Below are 27139 nucleotides of genomic sequence, written 5' to 3'. Positions count from 1 at the left end.
TTTATTTGGCAACAAGGTCTTGGATATAATTAGTTAACATGAGGCCACAGCAAATGGAGGAGGCGTCTCAATCTAACAGTAAGTGAGGGGAGGCAAGGACATACCAGGACGAGGCTGTGAAGGCAGAGACAAGAGTGGCAGAGGGGTGTTGAGGGGTGCCTCCTAAGGCTTGTGGAAGCAACAGGCCGCCAGCACCTTGCCTGAGTCCTTCTAGCCTACAGGGCTGTCAGGGAAGCTGAGACAGGCCCCAGCCTGTGGTTTTCTCTGCCCAGGAGCCCCAGACTCACCTTGTAGTCATAGCCAGCGCTGAAGAGGATGTTGGCAGCCGTGGGGTGCCACTCCACCAGCCCCACCCTGCGTGCGTGACCCACCAGCTCTTTCCTGTAGGTCGTGAGGTTCCTTGCCAACAGCTGCTTGGGGATGTTCCAGATCTTAATCTGGAGGGGAGACAAGGGCAGGAGTGTGAGCCGGGGAACATCTTGGGGATGTCGCTGTCCTCAGCCGTGGAGCAGGTAGTGCCTGGCAGAAGGACCCCGCTGTTGCTCTCTCTTGCCACCACCACCCGATCAAGAGAAAACTGGAGTCTCCTCAGGGTCCTCAATCAAGCAGGGCTGATCTTGATCAGGGGGAGGCTTCATTCTTAAACCTGCCCCAGGGACTTAACCATTTCCATGACCCGAGGTGAGCAGGTAGGGTGGACTGAGGATAGAAGAGACTGCCGCAGTAAAGGGAAGGTCTCCATCATGGGAAGAGCCCCAGGGAGAGCAGCATGGGGCCATAGCACCCGGGAAGTGTTGCATGTATGTTCCTTCCATTCTGCTGGGGTCTCGGGCTCCAAGTCAGTGTTCAGATCATATCCCAAAGACAGGCAGGTTTCCCAGGAGGCTTTGCTTGCAGCTCAGGGACATTTATTTCCTGGCTTTGGTTTTGATAACAGGCCATGAAGTCTACTTGCTCCATCTGCAGGACACACAGAGCTGAGCCTGGGGTGGGGCTGGAGGGAGACAGGTTCTGGGCTTATTTACAGATGGGGAGGTGTGTCCTGAAGGAGGTGGTATCTACCCTATCTGGGGAGGAAGGGCAGGGAACAATTTGCAAGGATGCATTCACATGGACTAGGTCTGTTGCCACCCTAGGCTCCATCATCCTGTCTACCCCCCTGCATCCCCTGGAACCCAGAAGGGACAGCAGCAGGCCAGAGCCTTCTAGGAAGATCTGGCAGGGTGTAGTGGTACACACTTGTGATCCCAGTGTGTATCATAGACCCACTGGGGGTCTACAGCGAGACGATTGTAAGTCTGAGGTCAGTCTAGGTTACGTTGTGAAATTCTAACAAACACCCTCCAAACAACAGCAACAAAACACTCCAATTTCGGCTCCCCGCAAATATCTTTCAGGGGATCTTCAGAGCAGGTCTGAGAGGACAGGCGTCACGAGGCAGGCCCAACCATCCTCTATTCTTTGGTCTCTTAGCAATCTCCTACATGGAACTTTCTGCTTTGAGCCAGTCTTGCTTTACAACCCTGCTTCCTTCCACACTGATTTCTCTTTCCCTTTTTTGTCTAAGCCGCCAGGCAGTGCTGAGTTAAACCAGGGACTATTTTAGCATCCTGCATCACTGACATTTCTAGTAGTCCCTCACTTCTGCTATATGTGGCCATGACTCTAGAGAGAAGTGGCACAATCGGGGGCAGAGAATTGGCCTCAGTTTGAAGCCAGCTCCGCTGCCTGGGCTGTGTAACCTGGGGCAAGTTGCTGCTCCTTTCTAATCCTCGGCTTTTCCATGGGAGAAATGGGGCACTGGGAAGACCGAGCGAAGGGGTCAGTGTGATGTGGTCAGAATACAGTGGGATCACAAGAAATGCTGACCGTGGCTTTTATCTGTATCTGATTACAGTTTGTTTATTTATTGAGTGCACATGCTTGACCCTGTGTCTATATGCAGGTCTGGGGACAACTTGTGGGAGTCAGTTCTCTCCTTCCACATGGGCCCGAGGTGATCAAACTCAAGTTGTCAGTTTTGATGGGAAGCCCTTTACCTGATGAGTGGGGTCTTGGGACTACCCATACTTTAATTATTTGTTCACGACTGGGCCTTTGAAGTCCCCACCCATCACTGTATTTTTGAAGCAGGTGTCTGAGGGATAACAAATGCGAGCATCGTGGGGATGAGGCATGCACTCCTGTATGGGTGGAGCAAAGATGGCTATGCTCCCAACTTTCCAGGAGGCTAGGGCGGGAGGAATGCTTAAATCTAGGAGTTTGAGTTCACCCTCAGTAACACAGAGGTGGGCTTGGCCTCTTGGGGTGTCTTGGGGCCATGTTCATATAAGCCCCTCCCTTTTCTTCACTCATCCACCGTGTCATGAAATGAGCTTCTATTTCCTGGTCCCTTCTCAGCATGTCACAGAGAATGAGTCTCACGGGGTCTTCCTGAGATAGGCAGAAGTAGTATACCCATTTTATGGGAGGGAAACTGAGACCCGTTGAGAGGCATCATGGGCCCAAGCCCCACACACCCTTGATGCCTTCTCCACCTCTCACTTCGTCCCTGTGAAGCCATCAGTGAGATAAAGCAGGGCCCTGGACACCGACGGCTTGGGAACCTTCCTGTCGCTCACTTCCTCCTGGCATTCCCCCGGAAGCACTGCCCTGGCACTCACTCACCGTGGCATCTTCAGAACAGGAGGCAATCTCAAAGTCATTGAAAGGATTCCACTTGATGTCCAAGACATTCCCTCTGTGCCCGCAGACCTTGGGGTAGTGAGGGTCCAACTTTCCTGTCTGCAAAACAGTGTCACAGGCATGGGAGAGGGGGCCGGCGGGATGACGTTGGTTCCTCAGCCAGTTGGTCATCACTGAGTAAGCAGGACATGTAAGGGGCAGCTCCAAGGCAGCACACCTTCCCACACACCCTGTGTGACCCTAGGGGGATCACTTCACTTCTCTGAACCTTCCCATCCTCCTTGGTACAGGGGAGGATATGAGTGTTTCACAGCGGTCTGGCCCAGTGCCCAGCAGGTGCTCAGCTCCAGGAACTAATGTGGTATACAGAACCCTTTCTGAAAATGGCCTGGCAGTTCCCCAGCAGTTAAATGCTAAGAGGTACCACGTGATCCAGCAGTTCTGTTCCTAGACGTATCCCCGAGAGAAACGAAAACATGGAAACACTCAAGACTCACTCATCCGCAGCATCCACAGCAGCGCTATGACAACCAGAAACTGGAGGCAGCCCAGGCGCCCACCGAGTGACACACGGAACGCACAATGTGCAGCACAGTTATGTGGTGGGATATTATTCAGCCAGAAAAAGGGATGCTGTAAAGGCACCTTAAAGCGATATCCTAAGCGAGAGAAATGGGCATGAAAAGCTACTTATCTACAGGTGGGGTGGTACCCCCCCCCCCCCCGTGACTCCAGCACGGGGGAGGCTGGGGACAAATCAAGACGAGTCGAGGTCAGTCTGGACTCACATAAACAGAGCCAGTTATTAGTTAGGCGCTGAGGCATGTGCCTAGTTTCCCAGCAAATGAGGAGGCTGAGGTAGAAGGATCTTTTGGGCCCAGGAATTGAAAGCCTGGCAAGACAGTGAGATGGTCTCTTCCATGTACATGCGTTACCTAGGGATCCCACTTGGATGATGCTCAGACGCAGGTCACTGTGTGAGCAGTTTAGCCCCGCCCCGTACCTGGCTCACAGAATCCCAACTACTGCATTTGGAGAGGCCAGTGCCAAGGGTGGGGGTGGCTCCCTCTCTCCCTTCCCCTTTGCTTTCTGTCTTTATTATTATTATTTTTAAATTTTCACTTATTTTATGTGTATGGATGTTTTTGTGTACCATGTACTCAAGGAGACCAGAAAAGGGCACTGAATCCTTTAGGACTGGAGTATAGATGACTGTGAGCCGCCATGTGGATCCTGGGTTTCACCCAGGTCCTCTGGAAGAGCAGTCTGTGCTCTTAACCCCCGAGCTGCCTCTCCAGTCCTGCCCCCAGTTCATGTTGTTTAAGAGACTTTGTTTTTGTTTCAGGCTCCAAGTGTAGCCAGGAAGGATGACCTTGTTCTTTGGACCTCCTTACCTTTACCTTCTGAGGGCTGAGACTGTAGGTGAGCATGACCAGGCCTGCTCTACCATGCTTAGCTCTTTTTTATTTTTTTGGTCTAATTATTATTTTATCATTTTGATTCTTTTCTTTTGAGACAGTCTCATTCTATAGCCCAAGCTAACCTGGAACTCTCTGTAGATCAGGCTGGCCTTGAACTCACAGCAATCCTCTTGTCACAGTTTCTAGAGTGTTGGGATTACAGGCATATGCCACAGTGCCTCTCTCTCTCCCCCTTCCCCCATCTCTGTAGACATTAGGGACATTATTTGACACATATGAAAAATAATGTTTCATATGAAATATTGCAATGTTAAACTTATTGGCTTTATTTAAGAAATATGCTAAGGAAATTGGTATTATATATGTAACTTACTCTCAAATGGTTCAGACAAAACAAACATTAAATCAAGCCTGGCAGTACAGGCTATTTATGAAGCTGAAGTAGGAAGGTGACAAGTTCAAGGCCAGCCTGGGAAACTTTGTGGGTCTCCAAATTCTACAGTGGAAAGCAGGGTAGGGTCTGTAACTCAGAGGCAGAGTCCCTTCCTAGCATGCTGAGGACCCTGGGCTCAATCCTCCCCACCACCAAGGAATAAAGAAGTGTGCATACACACACTCAACAAACGTGAGCTACATCGTTTGTTACTTATTTGTGCGAAGCGGGACAAAAGCCTGCTCCTCTTTTGTCAAACGACTCTGCCTCTGTCCTTGGAAGTAGGAGCCTCCTGTATAGGACAGACAGGTCATGTGCTCAGCCTTCAGGAAGAGGACCAGTCTTAGCTATCAGCACCTTGCCCAGCCTCCAGGTCATTCCGTGCACTGTCTTCAGAGTGCCTCCGCCCCCTCATGTGTAGGCTGTGTGGATCAGGCTGGTCTTGAACTCCTGATTCTCCTACTTCCACTTTTCATGTGATAGGATTACAAGGCATTTTAGGTGTGCACCACTACAACTAGCTTTCAGGGTAAGGTTTTAAAAATTAAAAGCCAACCAAGTCATGTACCCGCGTCCACTCCGCAAGCCCCTTCCTCAGGCTTGCGCTGTAACCATCTCTTCCTTGTAGGTCTGCGAAGGGTTAGATGATACAGCCCAACAGGGAGGGAGGAGCTGAGGTAAATGCTCAGCCAGAGTAGCTACACCTGTGACAGTCTGTGTCTCAAAGCAAAGAAAGGCCAGGCAGTGGTGGCGCACGCCTTTAATCCCAGCACTCGGAAGGCAGAGGCAGGTGGATCTCTGTGAGTTTGAGGCCAGCCTGGTCTAGAAGAGCTAGTTCCAGGACAGGAACCAAAAAGCTATGGAGAAATCCTGTCTCGAAAATAAATAAAAAAGAAAAAAATTAGAAAAACAAACAGCTTTTCTTTTTGAGAAAAAGAAAACACACTAACAGCTGTACTTGCAGATGGTGAGACACAGACTTCTTTTTACATCACTGATTTTTTTCTTTTTTCTTTTTTGAATAGGATCTTTTGTAGCTCAGTACTGGCTCTCAACCTGTTATGTAGACAAGGATGGTTTTGTATTTTTATTTCATTCTATTTTGGCTTTTCAAGATAGGGTTTCTCTGTGTAACAGCTCTGGCTGTCCTTGAACTCATTCTGTAGACCAGGATGGCCTCGAACTCACAGAGATCCACCTGCCTCTGCATCCTGAGTGCTGGGATTAAAGGCGTGCACCACCATTGCCCGGCTTGGTTTTGTACTTCTTATTTTCAACTCTGGTTTCTAAATGCTGGGGTTATATGACCACACTATCTTTGCTATTTTTTAAAGCAATTTTTCATTTTTTTCCATATCTTTGGCAATTAAAACAAATAGCATTTATTTACGTAATCTCAGCACTTGGGAGGCAGAGGCAGGACTGTCCCTAGGCTGAACCTTGTCTGGTCTACACAGCACGTGCCAGATCAGCCAGGCCTGTGAAATGAGAACTTGTCTTAAACAATACCAACAGAACTATAATATTTCTGAAAAGATGGTCTTTCTAGTATTAGTCAAAAATTTGTCCTACAAGTTCAAAGCATTTTCAGAGAGTAGGAATGGTGGGCACATGGACCAGGCTTTCTAATGCTGACCTGTGTATCACAGCACAATCAAGCACAGACTAGAGGAGGGACACTCCCAGAGTCATTAGGACTCAGAGGAACAGGAGAAAGAGCCTGGGCCTCGGCCCAACAAACTGAAGTGAATCTCTAGTGGACTTCCTGTGCTCTGAGGAGTTCTAGTCTTCTCTGAATTGTGTCCTGATCCTCCTTCCTACATTCTTTTCCTTTTCTTGTACCATTTCCTGGGTCAAAGGGCATGGCAGTACAGAATCTTTTGCTATAGGCCTGATTGCTCTGGGCCTTTATCTCTGTTCTCTGGCCCAGAGCCATGCCCTCATTTCTGCCCTGCAGGTTCCTCAGGAAATGCTAATTGTCAGACAGGTCTTGGGCTAACCCTAGGCAAGCTGCCAAGAGCCGGCTGACACTAACCCTCACCTCCTTCGGAGCCTGTGGCTTCAGGGCTAGGCTGATCGTGGGAGCTGAGCTCTTTTGAGACCCCCAAAGCAGAAGCACCATCAGTCCATTCGCCTCAGTCCTCAGGGGCTGGCTGTGTCACTCAAGACCCAGGCATTGGTGACATTAGTCCGGGCTGCTAAAAGCCTGTCAGGGAGGGACATTTATAATCAGGAAGCCATTTTTACCTTTTTGTAAATTAGATCAGCACTCAGCCAGGGACGGGCCTCTGGTTTATTGGGACATAAGCTTTAATTCAGGGGTAACTCTCAAACCAGAGAAGCCTGGCTGGCTACAGGAGCTGGCTACCAAGCCTGTAGAGGCCAACAAGCCACCAGGGGGCTGTCCTGAGGCAGGTGGAGAGGGCAGGAAGTTGCAGTCCCAGAAGGCAGAATGAAGGGGTGGTGGTAAGGCCCAGTTCCTGGGACTGGAAGGGCTGCCCAGGGCCATGGCACATGGTTACAACAGTAAGCTAACAGCTTCAAATGTCCCCCAGGTGCAAGGTGAAGACGGGGAGGCAAAGGTGGGAGAGAAGGCAGAGGAAGTCATGATGTATTAGCTGTATAGTTCATCTGACTCCTGCTTCCTGGGGTTGGACCCCCCACCCCAACCCTACCACTCGTTACTGTTCAAGCTGGGCCTCTGAGCTCTGCTCAGGCCCATGGCTTCTTTCTCTACAGAACAGGGGCAGGAAAAAAATTCACCCGCAGTGGTGGTGAGGGAGGAGATGTACGGATATGGACGGAGAACTTGTCTGGGATGGAATGTTTCACAAACCAACCTGTTTCCCTTCATCCGGGCTATCAACTACCCAACTAAAGCTCTGTGGGTGAAGGGGAGGAACCCGGGGTGTCATACATGCTAGGCAGCCTTTACTACCACTGGGCTACACCCAAAACACACCCAACTTTAATTGTTGCTTGGTATGTTCCAGGGCCCCGGGATATACTTAGTGTGAGAACATACTGTTCCAGGGGCGAGGGTAGAGTTAACATGCACACAAATGTGCATACATGCATGCGTGCACACCCACATCCACACACCAATACACACAGCACACATACATGTGCATGCACACACAACCACATATGTGCATATATGCAGACATATGTGCACACACATACATACACTTGCATACATGCACACAAAAGACACAGACACAGACATATGCATGAATATAATACACATAAAAAGATAGACGCATGCACACAGATAAACACACACATATATATGCACATGGACACAGACAGACACACACACGTACATGTGTTCAGGAACAGACACACCACTACCTTAGGTGGCTTAAGGAGGGCCAGTCTGCCTCTGAGAACCCAGTGAACCGTCCTATTTCCTCTAGTGCAGCACAGTCATGGGACCCATGTGATCCCTCAGGCCCTGGGTCCCTGTGATCCGGTCCCTGTGCAGCAATGGCCCAGGACTCACCCTTTCTCCTTTCTTCCTCCATACCCCACCCAAAGTCCACATCCCTAGTGCCCTGGGAGGCCCTAGTACAGGCCCAGATCTAGAAGCACATCCTATTCCTGTCTGGAAGCTCCAGGCAGTTTCTGCCCACACCTTGCCATTCCCCTTTGTACCCCAGTAGGCTTTGGTTGCCAAGGCTGCAGGGTAGGTTGTGAAACTCACCCTCTGGCCTTCCTCCAGAGGCTCACTGCACAGGGCACAGGGGAGAGGCACCTTGCCTGAGGTGGCACCCTTTATGAGCCTTGAATCTCTGCTTGGGACAGCCTGATACTATGGTAACACCTAGTACAAACAGGAAGCTGTGGCAATGTCAGACATTTCCCAAGCCAGGCTCTCCCCTGCACTTCCGGTAGGGCACTGGGGCTACGCTGCTTTTCACCCAGGTTCTGGGCCTGACCTGGCTGAATCCCCTGGTATCCAGTGAGGAACCTGCGCATAAACAGCCAAAGCTCTGCAGCCACAGGGGCTTAAGAGAACAGGCGGCTTTCTAGCCACACCCAGCTCCAGGCTTCTCATCTACGGTGCAGGTGCATAGGTTGCCGGCAGCAGATCTGGACGGGGGGCAATACTTCCTCCAAGCAGTGTGGGCGAGGCCCCAGCCTGCACAAATACCCCTGCACCCACTATGATACAAAGGGCTGCTGACTTCTAGGGGACGGGGCACAGGTGGGTTCCTGTCTCTTTCTCTGTCTTTAGTGCCTGTTCAGAAAACCTGGATGTGGCCAGGTGTGGTAGCTCACACCTTGTAATCTCAGTCTTTGGGAGGCTGAGGCAAGGAAGACCACAAGCTTGAGGCAAGCCTGGGCTACGTAGGGAGGCCCTTTCCTAAAGAGAAAAGCAAAACCGCCTACAGAGATAAAGTGTGTTTTCAGAGAAGCATCTCAAATAAGGATGTTGAAAGCAATAAATGAAAGAAAGAAAGAAAGAGAGAGAGAAAGAAAGAAAGGGGAGCAAGAGAGAGAGAGAGAGGTGGGGAAGGAAGGAAGGAAGGAGGAAGAAAGGAAGGAAGGGAAAAGGGAAGGAAAAAGAAGCCAGATATAGTGGTGGACTCCAGTACTTCCAGCATTTGAGAGGCAGAGGCAGGAAAACTGTCATAAGTACAAGACCAGTGTGGTCTACACAGAGAGTTCCAGGTTAGCCAGGGCTCAAAATAAACCAAAAAAAAAGCAACAGCTAGTTGGTCATGGTGGCACAAGCCTTTAATTCCAGCACTCAGGAGGCAGAAGCAGGAGTTCTGTGAGTTCCAGGCCAGCCTGATCTACATACCGAGTTCCAGAACAGCCAAGGCTATGTAGGGAACTGTCTCAACATCCCCCAAAACAAAACAAAACAAGAGCATCAAACAATGAACTCTGCTTACTTAGGGACAGAATGCCTGGGGTCTTGTGTCAGCGCTCGCTCCTCATCTTTTAAACAACACATCTCAGGATTTCATTCCAAAAGAAAACTTTTTAAGAAAAGTAAATAACCCAGGTCATATATCTTATTTAGCTTTAAACTTCAAATTTTAAGCTTCGCTACATTTTAAAAATCTCATAAATTACACCCTTTGAGGACCGTAACAGCACAAGATCATATACCCAGCTGCTGTAAAGACAGGTGAGGGCAACTTTCCCTGAAAAGCCTTCCACATCTTCGTGGTGGTGTTCTTTCCCTTTCCGATAGTCTCCCAGCCGGCGGGCATACGGGTGGATGTCCAGAGAACCTGGGCTGAGTGAAAACAGCCAAGTTCAGGGCTACACTGGAGTGCTTGCTGATGGCCTGACAGCGGGTGTGTGAGTGTGTGAGTGTGTGTGAGTCCCCAGCGCCAAATGATTCAAATGCAAAGGTGGCAGGACTAGTTCTAGTTACCCAGCCTTAAAATGCCAACAGTAATGAAGTGGAGAACGGATTAGCACTGGCCAGGGGTGAAGGAGGAGGAAGTGGGGGTGGTGAGGAGTGTCTGTGCAATAGGCCAAGGAGAGGTCTGTGGGGTGACACACACACCCTCACCAAGGCTGTGATACTGAACTGCAGTACTCTTGGTTGAGGGGAGTCAGTTCAAAGGCACTCAGAATCTCTGCACTGGCTTCTGGCTCTGCCTGAACATGTTCTTCAGCATCAAAGCCATTGTCTAGGGGCATCTCCTAAAGAAGGCCTTCCTGGACCATCCTGGGTGAAGCAGGCCCCCTCAACCCTTGTCATCATCTACCACACAAACCTGATATGCATTGCCTGAATACGCTGATATTTTCATCAGTAGTAAATGCAAATTAGAATCGGAGTAGTAAACCAATTCGTTTTCTTTTTCCTGCTCTGGGGATCGAACCCACGACCTTGTGGATTCTCCTACCCAGCTACACTCCCAGCCATAATTAATTCCTTAATTAGTGAAGAATGCAGATCAATCATTTGATGGACAAAACCTTTTAGAAGTACCCAGAGTCGGGAGAAACTTGCGGCAAACGAGGAGCTTCTAGGCCCCTCTACCCCTGTCTGGTAGTCAGCTCCTCCCGCAGTGACCTGTACATTTCTCTCTGACTCATTCTTCTCCAGCTTGTAAACCTTCATCTCCCTAGAGCACAGTTTTTTCCACGGCTCACCCTGGCAGTCAAGGCCCTTTTCACAAAGCCCAATCTGCTTCTCCAGGGCTCTTTCTTTGCTTCCTCATTTTCAAAGCCTGCTCTTCAGTTCTGGTCAGACTGCGTTTCAAATTGTTCTCCACACCTCTGTCGGGGCCCTTCCTTTGGCCACCGAGAACCGCTGCTTAGCAGCCTGAACAATGGTTAGGTAATTCGCTCAGTCAATGAAAATCTGGCAGCAACCAGCACAGCAGTAAACAAGGCCCGCTCCTCCCCCCCTCATAACATTACAGTGGGAGTGGAGGCACTGAGCCCCCCCCCCCACACACACAGAGTCCTAAGCAAGAAACACGCTGTGGGGTGCATTTTAGGAAAGGGGAATGTACTGGGCCTGGGGAATAGGCCTTTATGTAATCCCTGAGCAGGAGAGGGGGAGGCAGGTGGATCTGTTTAAGTCTCATCTTCAGCTACAGAGTGGTTATCCATGAACCTGGTATGTGTTTCCAGTTATTCATGCCATCTTTTGTGAGTCCTTCAATGGTGCTCTGTAATTTTCTCCTAAGCCTGGCTTGTTTACGTAAAACAAACTTTGTGTCTGTTTGTTTGTTTGTTTGAGACAGGGTTTCACTATGTAGCCCTGGCTCTCCTGGAACTCACTGTATAGATCAGGCTGATCTGAAACTCACAGAGATCCTCCTGCCTCGGCCTCCCGAGTGCTGCGATCAAAGGTGTGTGCCACCATGCCCGGCTAGGTGTGCAAGTTTTATTCTACTAGAAATGTTTCGTGACATTTGCTATTTCTGTCATGTACAAATGTAATTAATTTTTTAATTCTGAGTATTATATTTAGCTATTTATTTTTAAAAACAATCGACTACATACTCTGTTTACATTTTGCGTGTCTGGACACATGCCACAGCACATGTGTGGACGCGAGAGACGTTTTCAGGAGTCAGTTCTCTCCTTCCACCATTTGGGGGGCCAGGAGTTGGACTTAGGTTGCCAGGCTTGATGACAATCAATCACCTTTACCCTCTGAGTCACTTCGGCAGCCATCAAGGGCCATTACTTTTCGACAGAATGCTCATGACTATATTCTTTACGTGTGTCATGCTGGTGCTATTTACCAAGGCTAATAGCCCAACAGTGGGCAAGAGTACACCGCTGACCCATGGTGCAGTGAACCAGAAGGGAACAACACTGTGTCTAATATTCCTGCCACAAATACACAAGTGGTCCAATCATGAGGCAAGAGCCTGACAAATCTAAATTTAGTCACGATCTACAAAGTCACCGGCCATCGCTCCTTAAATACAAAATATTTAAGATCCTTCAAAGACGACAAGGAGACATGAAAACTCAATGTAATGCATGGTCCTGAACTGGAGTCTAGATCAGGTAGAAATCAGTGTAAGGGTTGGGACAATGAACGGGGAATTTGAATGTGGACTGCATGCTCTCATTCCATCACAGCTCCTTCAGTTTGCAGGAAGTAGTTCTGTAAAACGGCCCTGTTCTTACAGAGTGTGATTGATGGGCAGTATTTGGGGGCGAAGGGTTAGATCGATAACTGTTTCCAAGCACACGCATATATAAACACGCACACACACGCACTCACTGCAGTGTGGCAAAGGTTAATAATTGGGAAGCCACATATTTTTTTTTTCCATTTTTCAAGACAGGGTTTCTCTGTAGCTTTGGAGCCTGTCCTGAACTAGCTCTTGTAGACCAGGCTGGCCTCGAACTCACAGAGATCCGCCTGCCTCTGCCTCTGGAGTGCTGGGATTAAACGCATGCACCACCACTGCCCGGCTCACAATTACCTTTTATTCCCAGTGCTACACTTTGGGTATAGAGTGGCTCTCAGAAGGTCTGTGCTGAAGATGTTGTCCCCGGTAGGTGTGACTAGGATTTGGTGGAGTCTTGAGGAAGTAGGGCCTAATAGGAGGTCGCTGGGGGCATGCCCCTGGCAGGAGACTGGGGTGGGAACAGTAAAATCTCCCAATGTTCAGGAGATTGAGGCAGGAGGATTGCAAGTTTGGGCCTAGCGTGGTCTACACTGGGAGATCCTGTCTCACGAAAGAAAAGGGATGGTGGGGCTATGGTCTCTTGCTTGTTGGTGATGTATGAGCAGAGAGAGCTATCCGGCTTGTGCTACCTCTGAGATGTGCCGCCTTCCCAAAGTAACAGTGTATCACTGACTGAAACTGCTCAAATGCAGCCTTAGCCAAGCTCTTTCTGCATTCACGGGGGTCATTGTAAGTGCCCCCTTGCAGCTGTTAAACGATGATTTTCCTAGCAAGTCACCTTTAGATTCTGAAATAAATCTACCTTAAAGCAGATGTAACTTCCTTCTCCCTCCTTCGTTTTTTAAAAATACCGTTTCATTCATGTATCCCAGGTTGGCCCTGAATGCGCTAAGCATCCTTTGAAGCCTGAGCCTCCTGCCTCCATACTCTAAATGCTGGGATTATGGGCATGTTCCACCATGTCCCGTTTCTGGGGTGCTGGGATTATGGGCGTGTTCCACCATGTCCCATTTCTGGGGTGCTGGGATTATGGGCATGTTCCACCATGTCCCATTTCTGGGGCGCTAGGATTGAACCTGGAGATCCAGGAACAGCAGGCAAGCAAGTGCTCCCCTAACTGAGCCACTGCTCCGGGTCACATGTGCCCCCTCTGCAGGCAGAATATCTTTGACAGTCAGGTTTCATTCCTCTTCTGGAGGGCAGCTGATTTGTGCATTTCTTGGTCTGTCCTTGTGTGGTTTTGGAATTAAGGTTATGCAAACTTCCCAGAACACCAGAGGGAGTAAGTAGCCCCTTTCCCTATTTCTGAAAAAGTTCGGAACAGTTTAGAGGAATCGCTTCCTTGAAAGCTTTGTAGGACTTTTTTTTTTTTTGTCTCATTTTCTTCCTCTCTCAGTCCCTCTTTTTAAAAATTATTTATTTTTATGTGCATTGTGTTTTGCCTGCATAAGGGTGCCAGATCCCTGGAACTGGAGTTACAGACAGTTGTGAGCTGTTTTGTGGGTGCTGGGAATCGAACCTGAGTCCTCTGGAAGAGCAGTCAGTGCTTTTAATCACAGAACATCTCCACCCTGAAGGCTTCGCAGGACTTTGTAATGGTATCTACCCTGGCATTGTTCTTATGTGTACCTGTTTCTGTACAATGCAACAACCATGCCCCAGAGCGCATGGACTTGAAATGTTCAGTCACACGAACACTTGGGCAATAAGTCAACAGATAAACACGACCCAGCCCTCCCAGGTCATGACAGGAGCCATTACTAGAGTGTAGGAACCTTTGGGGTACCTGGTTTCACAGCCACTCCCTGCTGCAGGAGGAAACTAGTGTCTTGGTTCTCATGATTATTCCCTAACTTGGTTTTCTTTGAAAATTTACCACTTAATTACTTGTTCCTTATAGTACAACTGTTTTTAATTTTAGGGAAATGGGATGACAGCATCTGTACTTTGTAATCTCAATGTGAGATTGTATTGTATGCGGCTATGTATGCTAAGTACTTTGGTCAGCAACTTATCTACTGATACAGGGGTTTTCCACTTGGTATATAATATGAACAATGTTCCCACACTCAATTGCTTGCTAACCCTTATTTTTCCTTCAAGTTTTTTTTTTTTTGAGAAGATCTCATTGCTGGATTATAGGTGTGAACAGTCATGCTGAGTTTATGCAGCACTGGGGATGGAGCTCACAGCTTCAAGCATGTTAGCATGAACTCTACCAACAGAGCCTCATCCTCGACCCTACGAACTGAGTTCTTTAGTAAGCAAATACTCTCAGCTGGGTATGGTGTCTCACATCTGTAATCCCAGCACTAGGGAGGCAGAGGCAGGTGAATCTGTGAGTTAGAGGCCAGCCTGGTCTACAGAGTGAGTTTCAGGACAGCCAGAGCTACACAAAGAATACCTGTCTCCAAATAACAAAATAAAACAAAACCTAAAATGCTGGGTGTGATGATCCACAACTCTGATCCCAGCACCGGGAGAAACACAGGCAGGTGGATCTCTGTGACTGAGGTCAGCTTGGTCTACACAGCAAGTACCAGGTGATACAGGGCTACTTAGTGAGACCCTGTCCTGAGGAACTGAAAAACAAAGCAAAAAAACCAAAGCCTACCCCAAACAAAAACAAAAAGCTGGTTGAGGCGGTGCTCTTGTGTATTCTAGGAGATGGGAGGAGGAGACAGGAGAATCAGCTAGAAGCTGGAGCGCCGGCTAGCCTGGAGTAAGCTGCACAGTGGTAGAGACAATAATGGGGACCCCACCTGCACAAGCTGCAGGAGAGAACTGACTCCTGGAAGCTGCCCTTTGGCTTCCCCATTTGTGCTGTGGCATGCATGTACACACACACACACACAGAGACACACAGACACAGACACAGACACACACACATACACACACACACAGAGGAATGCATGCACACTAAATAAATAAATAACCAAAAACAAAGTAAGCAAATTTTCACTTTGATTCCTCCTCTGGCTTCTAAATTTGAAAATGTGGCACACACTTGAAACTCACCCTGGGGGGGGGGGTGAACTTAGGAGGGCGAGGTCAAGGCCGACCTTGGCAACACAGAGTTAAAGAACTGGCCTACGGGAGACCCTGTCACGAAGAAGCAAGCAAGCAAACACTCCAAACGAGTGGGGACTGCTGGCCTCATTGAACTTGTCTGTGGTCACTGGTTTCTAAAGCCTCAGTGCCAGGAGGAGGAAAGCAACCTGTAAACTCATGTCACGCGGGGCTTTGACTATGCAAGTCCTCGGTGCTCCAGGCCTGCTTCTGGCCTTTCAGCAGACTCTTGCTTTCCAGTTTTGGTGATGCCTCAGCTGCCTGATCTAAGTCTGTGGGCTGCTTTGATTTCCCATGGTCCGGTTCCCCAGCCCCTTTGGCCATGAGGTAGAAGCACAGCCTGGGAGCCCCCCTCTCTCCCAGCCCTGCCTCTTCAGGTGGTCTGCCAAAGGCAGGTTCAGCGCTGGTGTCTCACAAAGACCCTGCTATTAGGGTGATCTCTCTGAACCTGTCACTCTGTAAGTTCAAACACTGAGTGACATTAATGGTTCATGGCCCACTGCTGGCTCTAAGGTTAAGTGTTTGCCCTTCTGCCTGTTGGTTCCCTCTCCAATGTAGGTTCTAGCCCAACACTTGTTTCTGTGCCTCCCATCCCCACCTTTCAGGAAGGGGAAGTAGCTTGGGCAAGTTCCCATTTCACAGAGTCCAGCAATGTACTAATAATTATATTTCATTCAAGAGAGAAAACTTTGGATCGAGCACTGTTCCGCATGCACGAGAGAAGGTCTTAGAAGGGGCTAGGCCAGCTGCTGAACGTTCACCTATCAGGTTCTTCCCCAAGAAGGAAACCAAGACTCAAAGAGCTGGCTGACATAAGCTCACACAACTAGGAAAGCACGCCAGGCCTTCAATCACACCCAGACTGGGCTCCCTCCCTTTTCCATCGTCCCATAGGCTCTAGAGATGAGTCTGGGCCCTGGGATCACTAGGGTTCTTACCTGGTGCAAGGGGATGACGAGGAAGGCCCCCCCGCCGGCGCATTCAGTGACCACAGCGATGAAATGGGGGTTCACGGCACAGAAGTGGTTGTCATGGACACTGCGCGTGATGGGCACCGAGTCGTAGCAGTTCTCTTTGCTGGCGGGCTTGCCGTAGACGTGTCGGAACTTGGAGCTGCGGTACTGGGGGTGCCATGACATCTGCAGGGGATGGAGGGACCAACGGCGTGAGGCTCACTGCCTCATCATGGGGCATGCCTGAGGCTACTTAACAGGCACAGCTGGGGCAGCAGTCAGGTGTCATTGCTGATTCTGTTTGAGGCAAGGTCTCAGTATGTAGGTCAGGCTGACCTGGAACTCACTGCGTAGGCCAGGATGGCCTTGAACTTGTGATTGTTTTGCCTTGACCTCTTGAGTGTTAGGATTACAGGTTGTGCCACCAAGCCTGGTGACGGTGGCCAGTTCTACAAAGGCAGAGGTCCACTATGAAGGACAGCCAGGTGAGCAGGCTACCCCTGCAGGCACGGAGGAATCAGTATTATCAATCTGTTTGCTGATATATTAAGGCTTTTCTGTTTTTTTTTCAAGTATGAGCCCCACAAAGCAGAGGGACCACAGAATATCGGCTACAGCCTCCACCCCCAACTCTTCTCTCCAGACAAGCTCTCCTGCCAGCTAAGCAAGAACCACTGCATCTTCTGCAGCCAGCCGGTCTGGCCTCCAGTTCTAACTCTGCCTCACAGGGATGGACAAATGACATAAACCTTGGGGGTCTCCATGCTCTTGTCTATAAAATGGGATGACCTAAGTACCTGTCTCATAGACTTGTGTCGTGTCTCGCCTCTGGAAAGGGAGTTGCTGCCCTCCACGGACGGACGAAACCACCCAGTGCGGAGCAACGTGATCACCAATACCCATCTGCCCCACCCCAGTCTTTATTTCCATTATCAAGGGTTGTTCAGACCTTTGCAATGGGGGAGGTGTCCCAGTGGTGGTGGGGGAAGAGAGCATCTAGTAAGGTCAGACCCTCTGTGCGCAGCACGGGAGTGTCTGCACTGTGTGACCCTGTGCACACACCTGTGCACAAGACCTGCCTTTATTCATCAGGGAACTCTTGGGGTGCTGGCATTGCCCAGGGCATGTTCGGGACCTTCTGCTCAGGGACCCTGCCTTCATGGGTGGCTTTGATGACTCAGCAATTCAGGAGCCACAGTTTAAGTTGCCTTGCTAGTAGGCACTTGTCCCAACAGCAGGCAGGGCCTACATCATCCCTCCAAAGCAGCCTTCTCTCGGGAGGGGCACTGGGACAGCTTCCATTCGGCTGCTATCCGTGTGTGCCCAGTGGCTTGAGGCCCTGGGATTAGGCTGGGGGCTGGAAATCTCCACCCTGACAAAGCCTTAGTTGATTCTGGGCGTGACAGCCCTGGGGGGTATTTCCCAATGTCTGGCTGTGGACTGGGGACTGTTTCATTCTTTCCAACCCTCCTGAGAGGTAGATGGGGAGTCCTGGCCCTGTCTGACGATGGGGGACGGAGATGCAGGGAAACCACGGGATCAAGATTGTACCGGGATGAGTAGCAACTGTGCAAAGTCAAAGCCGTACCTCTTGCCATGACGGATGTGCGCGCATGCACCTGTGTGGGTGACGGTGCTGGTGGGGAACGTGGGGGCAAGCAACAGCTTTTCCTGCCTGCTCTCCAAGGCCCCCTTCTTCACCCAGCCCGGCGGGAAGCTGGAATGGAACCCAAGGAGTGAAGGGCACAAATTATCCAATGGAGTATTCCTTAGTGCCACTGTTGGTGATCTCGTGGTGAGCAGGACTTTACCTGATTTGGTTTGAGGATGGGTGGGCTGGGCCAGAGTCTGTTATTGCCAGGGCCATTCCACATCTGAAATCTCAAGTTTTTCTTTTGATTCTTCCTCTTAAGATTTGACCTTGTGGGCACAGAGGCCACTCCCTCTAAGTGTTCTGTGGGAGGGTCTGAACCACCACTTTCTATCATAGCCTGGTTATTAAGAGGGAGATTAGAAGGGCAAGATAGGTGTGGTGAAACATGCCAAATTCCAGCGCGCAGGTCAAAAGTTTAAAAGTCAGCTCAGGCGACATGGCAAATCCAAGGCCAGTCTGAGGTACACAGCAAATTCAAAGCTACCCTGGGCTACTCGGCACGACCCTGTCTCACAAAGCCAAACCAAGCCAAAGTACTTCATTTGAAAGTGATCTTCAGAGACCCAGACTGGACACAATAAAGCCTGACTAGGGGCGCACCCACACCCAGACTAAAATCCCAACAAGCATCATGACCCCGACCTTGGCCTCAACCCTGACGAGAAAATCTCTCCATGGAGATCAGAGACCAATTTTTGGTAGATGGTTCTCTCTTTTCATCTTGGTGAGGCAGGTGCTGTTTCTTCCAGCTGATTTTCCTGACTTGGCCTCCCATCTCATCACGGAAGTGCTAGCATTACAGATGTGCCCGACGGCATCTGGCTTTTTACATGGGTTCCAGCACTGAACTCAAGGCCTCAGCTTCCACAGTCCTCTGTTTTACCTGCTAAGACCGTTTGCCAAGTCTCTTTTTACCGCACCCAGAATTCCTAGCGAGGGCCTCCATCCATCCTTACCAGATAAGGTGGGGCAGCCCCAGGTGGTCCTTTTGGGGTTAGGGCTAAGCACCTACACCTCTGCTTTCCCAGCTCATTCTCATGGTGTGCTCTTGTCTCACAAGGAAGAAGAAAGCACAGGTCCTGGCTCCTTCTGGTAAAGGTTTCCTCAACACAGAGTCTCTCATTCTGAGGCCAAGCCCTGACTGAAACCACAACCTCTCGCCACGAGGCATCTTCTAATTCTGCCCTTTGCCAGCCAGCAACCATCTCAAGTGTCACCAAGACGCAGGCAACTAGGACCTCAGGGTTTCAAAGCAAGAGGAGGCCTGGGGGTTCCTCAGGAGAGTGAGCAACTGTACTTGTCTGCCAGGGACCATGGATGGCTCCCTGGACAAGGGGTTTCTGTGCTGTAACTAAGAAGCCAAAGTGGAGAAGGCTTGCAGGGTCAAGGGCAGCCTGGGAAATGTAGTAAGAGCCTACTTCGAAATAAAAACTTGAAAAAAGGAGCTGGGCATGCTGGCTTGACTTCTGGATCCCAGCACTGGGGAGGCACAGGGACAATTGCCACAATTCGGAGGCTAGCCTGGACTACATAGTAAGATCCCATCTCAGGAAACAAACAACGACGAGAGGTTTGAGGAGACACGAGAGGTTAGCGGCAGGACACTTACCTACCATGTACAAGGCCCCGGGTTTTAAAGTCTGGGACTGGAAGAAAAACAACAAACAAACAAAACCCCCAAACCTGAAGATGTTCCAGACAGACAGGGACAAGCTGGTCACTCTACCACAGGCAATGGCTAAGTTCCTGGGAGCCCTGACTTGGACAACTTGCCTGTGAAAGAGAAACCTACGCAAGTGAGCAAGCCCAGCATCCTGAACCAGAGATTAGAACATTCCAAAGCAGAATGTTCCAGAAGGTTTGTAAAGAGAGGTGACTATGATTTCATTCAGCCACCAATCTCCACCCAGGACTGGCTCAGGGCTTGCTTAGTACCCAGGATTTGAGGGCAAGGAAGGAATATCTGGGTCACTGTTCTTGGGGGTTACTGCTCTCTCTGAGGTCACCTCTTTTCTAAAGTCCCAAGTATGGGAAGAGAAATTATGGTGAATTTGAGGGCTGATAATAGGGTTGACAGTGGCCGGATGAACACCGGGATGGACTGAAACCCACCAGACGCTCAAGCCTGTCACCCCAGCATTTGGAAGGATAAGGCCACAGGGACACAAGTTCAAGGCCTGCCTGGGCTGCAGGCAGAATCACCAAAAAAGTAACACACAAACAAACAAACAAACGCATCCTAGTAAGCAGTCAGGTCCTTAGAAGATCCCTGTGTGCATTTAGTGAAACTTACAGCAGCTGGGACACAGCAGCTCACGGTAGAGTCTCCACTGTGACACCACCAGGGAGCTTGCCAAAACTGTAAATTCCTGGGCCCCACCCCACCCCACCCCACCCTGACAGAATCTGGCACCTTAGGGTGCAGGGCAGAATCTGCTGTATATTAACTAGCCTTCCTCATGGCTTGTGCTCTGTAGCCAAGTCTGAGGCTCAAAGGTGTAGCGGAGCTTTGAGACCGTCAGTCTCAGCATCATAGGCGGTAAAAAAGTCGCCATTATTCCTGCTCTTTATAAAGAGGCCTTGCCAAGACACTGAACCCCATGCCGACCAAATCAGTGTTAGTCTGCATACCAAGCTGGGAGAAACGGGTTCACCAGGAGGCAACTGGCAGGCTCTAGAACACAGGAAATCCCGTGTGTTGAATTTTTGTAGTCCTAAGAACTCAAAATGAACCAAAGAGCCAAAACAAAGGGCTAAAACTATAAAACACTTAGAGAAATTAAAGACCAAACTCAAGATATTAGATTTGGTGGTGACCAAAAGCAGTGGGCAGCAGAAAACCCAGATAAACTGGACTTAATGACGTAGAGAAAATTGAGAACTTTCATGGATCAAGAACACTATCAGTGGGGTAAAAGGCAGCCTGAAGAATGGGGAGTACCTGGGAGGTATATTTGGGAAAGGATTGACAAACAGAACAAATAGAATCCCTCAGACCTAACAACAATCAGGACAGAAAGGTCATCTGGCTTGGTGGCAAACGCATGTATTTCCAACACTCCAGAGGCTAAGGCAGTGGGATTGCTGTGAGCCCGAGGCCAATGTGGACTGCAGAGTGAGACCCTGTCTCAACAGGACAGAACAGAATTTGAAAAACTGCTTTGTGTCTTTAACAGGTGACAATGCCAATGGGGTCTGTCCAGACTGGAGAGACGTCACGGGTGACGTGCAACACGAAGTTCCACAGCAAGCAGAATCCTGAGTCACGGCATTCAGCCACAGAAAGTCAGTCTGGAGTGGCTGAGCAACTAGAATGACCCCTGATGGAAAACCAAACACACAGGTTTCCCTGTGTAGCCCTATCTGGCTCTGTAGACCAGACCGGACTCTGATTCACAAAGATTTGCCTGCCTCTGCCTCCAGAGTGCTGGGATTAAAGGTGTGCCCCTGGCTGACAAGTTTTTTTAAAAAAATATTTAATGTTGTGACTAGTGTCAGGTCGCTTCCTGCCACCCGGCTAGCTTTACCCAAAATAATTACACAGAATTGTTGGGTGCCACTCTGTAGTGGGGAACAGCGGGCTACGTTCCTGCCACCCAGCCGCCTGGCTAGCTTATGCCCCGAAATAACAACACACAAATTGTATTCATTTAAACATTGCTTGGCCCATTAGTTCCAGCCTCTTATTGGCTAACTCTCACATCTCGATTAACCCATTTCTAACAATTAATTGTAGTGTAGCACTACGAGGTGGCTTACAATGGAAGATCTTAACCTGCGTCTGTGTCAGGTGGGAGAATCATGGCAACTGACTGACTTGGCTTTCTTCCTCCCAGAATTCTGTTCTGTTTACTCCACCCACCTAAGGGCTGGCCTATCAAAGACCAAGGCAGTTTCTTTATTTAACCAATGAAATCAACACAAAACAGAAGACTCTCCCATATCAATTTAATTATATTCTACTCATGTATTTGGTATGTGCAGGTATGCACGTGTGTGGAGGTCAGAGGACAACTGAGGAGTCTGTTCTCTCTTTCTACCATTTGGGACCCGGACATTAAACTCAAGAACTCAGGTTGTCAGGCTTGGTGGCAACACTGCCTGGAGACCCCCGGTGATATTAAACGACGACTTCACTAGCTGTCTTCTGGGGTGGCAGCAACACTTAGAGACAAATGCTTCATAGGCACAGATTAAATGATAGGGCGCCTGGTGCCGACTTTGAAGTAAGCCAGGGGCTAGGGCTGGCTGGTATACACAAAGCTCTGGGTTCCATCCTCAGCACCACATAAAACCTGGTGTAGGGCATCACAGCTGCAATTGAGGGCTCAGGAGGTAAAGGCAGATTCAGGAGTTCACGATCATGCTTGGCTATTATCTACAGTTGGGAGCCAGTCTAGAATATACGAGACTCTGTCTCAAAAAGAAAAGAATAATAAAGAAGAAATAATTGAAAGTCTCCAGGCTCAATCCCCTAGCAGCATCCACACAAATTACAATAAGTAGCCCAGGAGGAGGTGGGGAAGGAAGCCAGCTGAGGACTGCAAGGCTTTCATCCGATTCCCACAGCTCTGCCCAATAGAAGCCTCTGGTGCAGCAGCTCTCAACCTTCCTGATGCTGTGACCCTGGCATACAGCTCATGTTGTGATGACCCCAACCACAAAATTATTTTCATTGCTACTTCATAACCGTAATTTTGCTACTGCTATGAATCATAATGTAAATATGTGATATGCAGGATATCAGATATGCAGGCCCCCCAAAGGGGCCACAACCCACAGGTTGAGAACCACTGTTTTATATGGCTCTACCTATGTGCTGAGGTCTGGGGAGGTGGAGAGTGAGGGAAGCCCTATGGTTTGTCCAGCAACACAGCCCAGGGCAAATTTCGGGATCCCTTCATGGCAACAAATATCCTAACTCAGGCACAAGCACCCTGCAGCCAGCAAACGCACACAGAACCCAGTTCTCAGGTCAGTCTGCTGCCTCCCCTCCCCCCTTCCTTCTGGTCTGGCACTCTGGCCTCCCACAGGCCCATAGGAAACACAGATTGAGGCTGGTGGCAGCCAAGAGAAAGTCTTTCTTCCTGATGAGATTAGGCTGGAGGGAGAGCTTCTTCCTCCCCCACCCAACTGCGCGAGCCAGGGTTAGCTGGCAGGCCACCTCCAGAGACGACTGAGGGATCCTCTGCGGGCCTAGCCCCTTGTTCAACCCAGGCTCTTGATCTTCCGCAGGGACCTGTTTCTCTCACCCGTGCAGCCCCTCTAGTCCCACCATGAGTTGCCTTTATTCTTCAAAGGTTTCTGCTGGACTTGGGTGGTGCGTCCTATGCTCCCTACTTTCTGTGCTGTCTGCCCTGCCCCCCAGAGCACTATGCCTTTTGGTTACCCCATCTTGGCACATACTGCTTCTCCTTGTAGAGTCTGAAATGAAGCCATGAGGCTGGCACTCGCTGGACTCTGAGGATGCCCCTGCCTCTTGTCCTCCTCGTGTGCCAGGTTCCACCATGACACTCCCCCTCCAGACCACCCCACTGTATGAAATACTCATCTTCATACTTGGGGTGGGGTAGGTAAAACAGGGAGAGCGGTCCCAGGTTTAAGACTTGGTGGGCCTTAGCATACCCTCTCTCCTAACTTTTTTGAGACAGACTTTCAATATGTCACCCTGGTGGGCCGGAAACTCACTATGTAGACCAGGTTGGCATTGAACTCACAGAGATCTTCCTGCCTCTGCCTTTGCAGTTGGAAATGCCATCATGTCCAGCTAAGCCTATTAATAGGTTGTTCTAAACAAACTCTGGAAGAATAGTCCTGTAATCTTAGCTACAAGCCTGGAGGATCAAAAGTTCAAGGCCTTAGGCAGGAGAGATGGTTCAGGGATGAAGAATGCATGCTCTCTTCAAGTGGCTGAGTTCTAGTCCTTGGACCCACTTCAGTGGCTCACAACAGCCTATCACTCTAGCTTCAAGAGATCAGGCCTCTGTGAACACCTGCATACACAATACCACACACACACACACACACACACAAACACACACACACACACACACACACACACACACACACACACAGAGAGAGAGAGAGAGAGAGAGAGAGAGAGAGAGAGAGAGAGAGAACCAACAGTCACTTATGAAGTACCTCATTGACTACCATGGCACAATAACCGTGGGCAGCAGTGGCGCACAGACCTTGGTGATAACCATTAGCTCTCTAATTGGACTTAAGGCTGGCTTAACAAAAGAGATATCATGCCAGGTACCAGTGAGTTAGCCAACTACGTGGTGTTAATGAATCTGTTGTTGTTGGAGGAGATCTACAACCACTAATTTACCAAACCAGCATAAACTCTGTAACAACCAACATCTTTAAATATTCGTCTTTATACCCACAGGTAAGAGTACACCACACTTTATCAAGGGAACTTCTCTTTGTAACAGACTGAGACCACTCCAGAAAACCACAACCAATCAAAAGGCAGAGTTGAGGCACCCTACTCAATGGATGCATCTACAAAACACTCCTGCACCCAAGGCTCAGGGAGCATCATGGAAGAGAGGGCAGAACGATTTTAAGAGTCAAAGGATCAGGGACTTTGCTCTGAGATTATGTCTCCTAAAAACATCAGAAGTTTCCACTCACGAAATCTCACCAACACAGCTGCCCAAACCCAGGGCAAACAAGGATGACACCAATGAGCATCTCAAACTGGATGGGGAAAAGCCCATGAGGCTTCAACCCTACACAAAGAACTCTAGGCAACTGAGGGAAGCCAGGAGTGGGGAGGTGGTTCTCCCTAGGGAACAGCACACCAACGGTCAGCCCTAAAAACATACATGCAAGTAACATCATATGGACTAAACAGGTTATATTTTGGATATATGTGTATAGCCAAATACATGTAATATGTATACACATATGCATGTAATAACTAATGAAGAAAGGCCATGAATTTGAAGGAGAGCTGGAAGGGTTTAGAGGGTAGAAAGGGAAGGGAGAAACATGGTAATTAAATTATAATTTTTAAAAAAGAAACTGAACAAAAAAAATCATAAACAAAAATCAAGGCAACCTGGACTAGAGTGAGTTCAAGCCAGCTTGGGCAATTCGGTGAAATCCCGCCTCAAAATAAAAATAGAAAGAGGACTGGGGATGTAGCTTGATGGTAACGTGCTTGCTGAGCATGTGCGAAGCTCTGGGTTCCACCCCCCCCCCCACGCCCCGCACTGCCAACAACATACCTATCTTATTATTGTCCCCACAGACTCTGGAGGGCCAGGGCAATGGATGCAACATGTCTTACACTCGTCAGGCTCATAGAGGATGCTCCTCGCCCTTTCTCTTCCCACCCACAGGACTGTCCAGTTCAAATGGTTCCTCCCTCTGCTCTGCTCACCCATAGACCAAAGGGTCCACCGGCAGGGGCTGTTGAACCCTGGCTGGAAATGTCACTCTTCTGGGCCCTCTGAGCAGAGGGGCTGGGGCTGTCCATATCGTAGCAGGTTGGAGAGCCCTAACTCTGACACTGATCTGTGACCTTGGGCAGATCCATGTCCCCTCTGCTTTTCCATTCTCTCAATTAATGGTCACACCACTGACTTTTCCACCAATGAGGATGGTGCACAGAGGGTCTGGAGCCTGCATGGACACAGCCAGATACTCTAAAGCCCCAGAGGACAGTACACTGCCCGTCAGCTGTCCCAGTACACAGAGGGCTGACTTCTTGTTACTTCAACCTTCTAGAAACCCAAAACAGAATCATTTCCTATTTATTACCCCAAGACAAACTCTATGCAGGTTTATTGGCCCTCAAGTCCTTTATCTGGGACTTTCAACCACAAGGTCACCAAGAAGCTTCCTAGATGCCTCCTGGAGGTTCAAACCTGCAGGCCCCACCCTCTGCACCCTGTCCGATAGATCGTATATTCTCCGGCTCTATCTTTGGGCAGAGACACCCACAAGTATACACAGGGAAAATGTTTGCTTATCGTTCCACAGAAGGGGTGAGGCCCTGTAGCTTCTGACCGAGGATGGGGATTGAGTCACAGATCCCCACAAGCCCACAAGTCAGCCATTACTTCCTGTTGTGGGGATCAGTGGCCCACAGTCAGTCCTACAGAGGTTAACATTGCCCTCTGAACCTGGTGCCACACTGGGAGCCATGGGCCAGAGATAAGGACAAAGTGGAAATAGCCAACTATGGGTGTTCAGTTGACTGGGGTGTGGGAGACAACAGGAAATCGTCAAGCTCGTTTCTGGAGAACACGGCTGAATGGCCTGAGCTGAGATCGGTTTATTTTTTTCCTGAGGCTGAACCCAGGGCTTCAAGCATGATGGCCAAACACCTTACCACTGAGTTACAGTCCCAGTCCCCAAGCTGCAGTGACCAGAGGAACACTGGGAGGATGCTTCAAGGCAGAAGCGAGCCCTGCAGAAAGGGGAAGGAACCCAGGTGAGAGGGAAGGCTTGCACCGCCGGGCCCAGCATGGCATGTGAGATGCATGTAGGGTTCATGGTATGTAGATGAGCATGAGAAACAAGAAGGTCTGGGCATGTACCCAGAGCAGGGTGGGAGCAAGGGGTGCTGCAGCTGGCCAGGGTGCTGAAGGCCAGCCTGGGGATCGGCCTGTAGCAAAAGGGATCACCCAGGTTTGTAACTGGAGCTGTCATGTGATCAGAGCTGCAGGGGTCTTAGGCTTGCTCTTAGGGAACCAGAACCCTTGGGCTGAGAGGGGAATTTTCTTTCCTCAAGCGAGGCTGGTCTAAAAGGAAATCAGCAGGCTAGGTGTTGCATGCAGCTGCTACAGAGGGCAGAAGTCTGAGGTCATCCTTGGCTGTGCTCAGAGTGACCCTGTGACTACCCTATGACTCGAGACCCCAGACACGAACATCTCAATGCTCAGCCCTCACAAGGAGGGTGATGGGAAGTTCTTCCTGCTTCTTTCTCACCCGACTGTCACCATGGAGATAAATGCTCGCTGGTCAGCCTTAATTCCCCAGGCAGGCCAGCAACAGCTGGCAGGATCGTCTGCTGTCGGCCCCCCAGGCTCTGCCCAGATCTCCAAGAAGGCTGGGTCTGCAGGCTTGGAGAGCAGAGGCCAAAAAGCTTCTCCTGCCAGATTACAATTGCTAGCAGCCAGTAGCTGGGGGTGAAGAGTTCAGGAAAAAGATAACAGTGTCCCCAGAAGGAGGTACATCTGCCCCAGGACCAATGGTTGAGGGAAGTGACAGCACCTGGTTTACATGTTTGCTGGGGTCTGACATTTGAAACCCCTGGAGAGCTGATTCTAGTC

General features: G+C 49.6%; 1 protein-coding gene across 1 annotated transcript in view; it reads right to left on the bottom strand.

Annotated features, from left to right (window-relative positions):
* The window catches only part of Coro2a (coronin 2A), a 50888-nt gene that overhangs the window by 10386 nt on the left and 13363 nt on the right, over positions 1–27139 (bottom strand). Inside the window, exons 2-4 of the mRNA XM_041667504.1 lie at positions 16178–16378; positions 2668–2784; positions 288–437 (exon numbers count right to left, since the gene is read on the bottom strand). Coding sequence (XP_041523438.1) covers positions 288–437; positions 2668–2784; positions 16178–16378 — 468 coding nt within the window. The remainder of the gene's footprint in view (positions 1–287; positions 438–2667; positions 2785–16177; positions 16379–27139) is intronic.

The sequence above is a fragment of the Microtus oregoni genome, unplaced genomic scaffold (assembly GCF_018167655.1).
Source record: "Microtus oregoni isolate MIOR12 unplaced genomic scaffold, Mior012 000017F_ref0000208, whole genome shotgun sequence".
Classification (NCBI taxonomy): Eukaryota; Metazoa; Chordata; class Mammalia; order Rodentia; family Cricetidae; genus Microtus; species Microtus oregoni.
Note: the sequence above shows the minus strand (reverse complement) of the source record. Positions and strands in the feature narration are given on the sequence as shown.